The sequence below is a fragment of the Cydia splendana genome, chromosome 4 (genome assembly GCF_910591565.1).
Source record: "Cydia splendana chromosome 4, ilCydSple1.2, whole genome shotgun sequence".
In the NCBI taxonomy this organism is placed as follows: Eukaryota; Metazoa; Arthropoda; class Insecta; order Lepidoptera; family Tortricidae; genus Cydia; species Cydia splendana.
Window position 1 is genome coordinate 5068621 of NC_085963.1, and position 3512 is coordinate 5072132.

Sequence of the window (3512 nt, forward strand, 5' to 3'; positions counted from 1 at the left end):
TTTTCACTTACTGGAATCACAATCACAACCTTGAAACTCGGGTAAATCCACTCGACCCTCAGCAAAATATCTATTACCTTTTCTTAATACCAAAATCGCATAATCTGACAGATGGATTTACCCGAGATTGAAGTAAAGCGACTCAATTAGGATTCCGGTACCTTTACCTTTCGGGTATAAAACAGACGACTTTTGTTTTTCTGGCTTTTGTTATTAGGACCCAACACACATCGGGATTTGCGTAGAGTTAGACCATGAAAAGTCTGCAGCGATTTTGATAGCCCACGCAGTGCAAGTGTTATTTACACGTCATTAATTTCATAGAAGTCTGACGTTAAAAATGACACTTGCACTGCGTGGACTACCAAAATCGCTGCAGACTTTTCTCGATCTGACTCTATCTAATAAATAAGTAACAAAACATAACAACTAACAAGTAGGTATAACTATTTACATTTGTTTTCCTGTTAAATGAGTCACAAGTTCACAACAGTCTCATTGATTCCACGAACTGCAATTAGGTAGGTACCTACTTGATATTCGTTCTTAAACAAATATTGTTTACAAATGGATAACCAACTGTCGCAGCTGTAAAGCGGTGTGTCCATTGAAGTGACATTAGGACAGGTTTGTTTGGACCCTCGTTTATCTAATGTGGTCCAGACGCTATCGCAGAATAAATAATAGTAGTACCGTACAGAAATGACACTTCCTACAAAACCGAAGTTTGACAGCGATTCAGGGATGAATTATGTTGTCCCTTTCTGATGTATGGCACTATACCTTTCGGCTAGCGTTGTCAAATTTCAAGTCATCTTTGGTTGTCCACATGAAGGTACGTCACGTTGTGCCAACCCTAATAATTGCTCGTAGCAATGCTGAGCCGAACGGAGCCGAGAATGCCCAAAAGGATCAGTGTCACCTCACTGACCCTATCAGTAAAAATGACGTTTATAAATATTGTCAGACATCGGATTTAGTGGGTAAAATTAAATGACAGGTACCTAGGGGGGTTCCTGTATCGATAAAATAAATTATTGACGCTTTTTCCTATTAATCCAGAATTTTGGTTTAGGAGGAGCTGATTCCGGATTTTGATATAGAATGCCCAGGGAACCTAATGAGGTTTAGGTAGGGACCATACAAATTTTTCATGGAGGGACTTATCACCCGCTACTGAATGACAGTTTTATTTTGGCGTCCGTTCTCTTACGCCTCTAGAGCAGAAACAATCAAGAAAAGATAAGCAATGCAAAAGTAGACGATTAAAAACACAAGTGTATATATACATAGCTTGAGAACAGTAGGTACCTGTTCCAAGATTTTGTATCGCTAGGTTAAAAACATTGCTATTATCCTCATTCTGCTTATGGTGTCCAAAAAATATAGGTATTTAATTATCACCGCAACGACTTTCTCACGTTTACCGACCTAATTATTTAGACATATTCACATAATTTAAAATCAAGAAGCGTACGAGCGTAAGCCAAAATCAAACACGATATCAATATGCGTCGAAAAGAGTCGCTCCAGATTTCGTACCCTTTCATGTGTATTAGGCTTTGCAAATAAACAAATCGATCACAGCTATACGTGTGCGAACTGCTAAACATTATCATTCCAAAGAAAACTGTAAAGAGTTAGAAACAAGGTACATAATCGCATGACAGAAAGCTTAAATAAATTTCACGAACGTCGTCTCTGACCGGAGTGATAAGAAATGAACTTTAACCCAAAGCAGCTAGCTATAAAATGGCCAGGACGCTGTCGAGCCGCTGTACTTATAGAATCGTCTACAGAAGTGTTCAGTCGCATCACAATGTACGCGCTTGTGTGTTTAAGTCTCCTAGCTTGCGCCCTTGCAGCACCCCAATACTATTTCCGGCCACCGCCGTCGCCGCCTCACCACCACCATCATGAACACTACCACAGCTCCGATTTGGGCGACTTCGTGACCGATGATGTCTTCGACACCGGAAGATTCTTCAATGATTTCAACAGAGAAATGGAACAGCTAGAAAAGGCGATCGAAGAACTCGTGAAACACTTCCCCAGTCAAGCGACATCTGGTCTTCAAGGAAACCAATACAAAATCAACATAAACCTCAACGGTTTCGACGAGAAGGAAATCTCCGTTAAAGCTAGAGAAGGCTTAGTGATGGTTCAAGCCGTTCATAAGACTGAAGAAGGCAGCGAGAGGAGCTACTTGGACGTAAGGACGCTTCCATCCTTCGTTAAATCTGATAGCGGTAGCTGGACTTACGGTGAAGATATTTTGAAGATCGTGTTCGATGTTAAAGAGGGTGCGGGTACAACTGAAGTTGCAGGAAGCACCGAGGCTGTTGAAGTGACTCAGGCCCCTGATCGCGAGGAGATGGAGAGCCAAGAGAATGACAACACGGTTCAAGATGCTGACGTCGGCGCGCGAGGAGACACCGAACTTATCACCAACGAGATCCCTAAGGGAGAGGAGACGGTTGAAGCTACCACGTACGCGGTTGACTTTAATAATGATGTAGAGTTTGTGCCTGTGCGTTTGAACCCAATTAAGCAATAATTCGAAACTTGTTTACAAAATAGTTTGTTTATTGAACAAGATAACTTAATTTTCGGAGAACTGAAACCAAAACAAATGAAGTGGCGTATTTATAGTTGTATAACAAAAAAGTGCCATTAAATTTAAATAACAAGTAAAATATGCTTCTTTACTTAATTTTTGATTAGAGTCAGACAGTGAAAAGTCTGCAGCAATTTTGATAGCCCACGCAGTGCAAGTGTCATTTTAAACGGCAAACTTCTATGAAATTATGACGTATAAATAACACTTACACTGCGTGGCCTACTCGATGATCATAAACGGCCACGAAGATGTGGGATTCATAGAATGTATCGGGAAAGTAGTTCCATAGAATGCTTAGTACTACATAGTACACTATTTTCCCTGTAGGCGATCAGCAAAATACATTTTATCCTCTGACCATTCACTCATGACGAAGAAATACTCGATATATAGCTGTTCGCAGCGGCTAGCAACAACTGATCTTGAAGTCCACGAGCGCAGTGCAAGCGTCCTTTGGTTCGCGGCAAAAACCGACAACCGTCGGATCGCTGCGAGCCGCTCGTGTAGCGTTCATTGCAGGCTCGCGAGCCACGTACACACTATGTTTTTGGCAACAGTAACAGTTACAGTTACGTGCAACGTTACGGGTTCAGAAATGAGTACGTTGTAAACGTCGGCTCGCTGCGAGCCGCTCGCGTACCGCTCGCAGCAGGTTTGCGAACCACGTACACACTATGTTTTTTGGTTACAGTACATGCAACGGTTACAGTTACAGCTCGCTAATGAGTACCCGGCTTAATAAACCGTACCCTTCGTGTTTGAAAAATACTACCTATACAGTATATAATTATGTTCCGAGATACCGCAAGGTTTCAAAGTACCCAGCTACTGTGTTCGTCCGTCGCAATACCAGATAACCTCTGAACCGGACACCAGCCACCGAACAAAGCAG

At 41.9% G+C, this 3512-nt stretch overlaps 1 protein-coding gene across 1 annotated transcript; it reads left to right on the forward strand.

Moving 5' to 3' along the window:
* The first annotated feature begins 1774 nt into the window (after nucleotides 1–1774).
* LOC134789714 (uncharacterized) lies at nucleotides 1775–2696 on the forward strand. The gene has a single exon (XM_063760340.1). It carries the CDS (start codon nucleotides 1820–1822, stop codon nucleotides 2555–2557), a length of 738 nt encoding a protein of 245 aa, XP_063616410.1. The 5' UTR covers nucleotides 1775–1819; the 3' UTR covers nucleotides 2558–2696.
* Nucleotides 2697–3512: the final 816 nt, after the last annotated feature.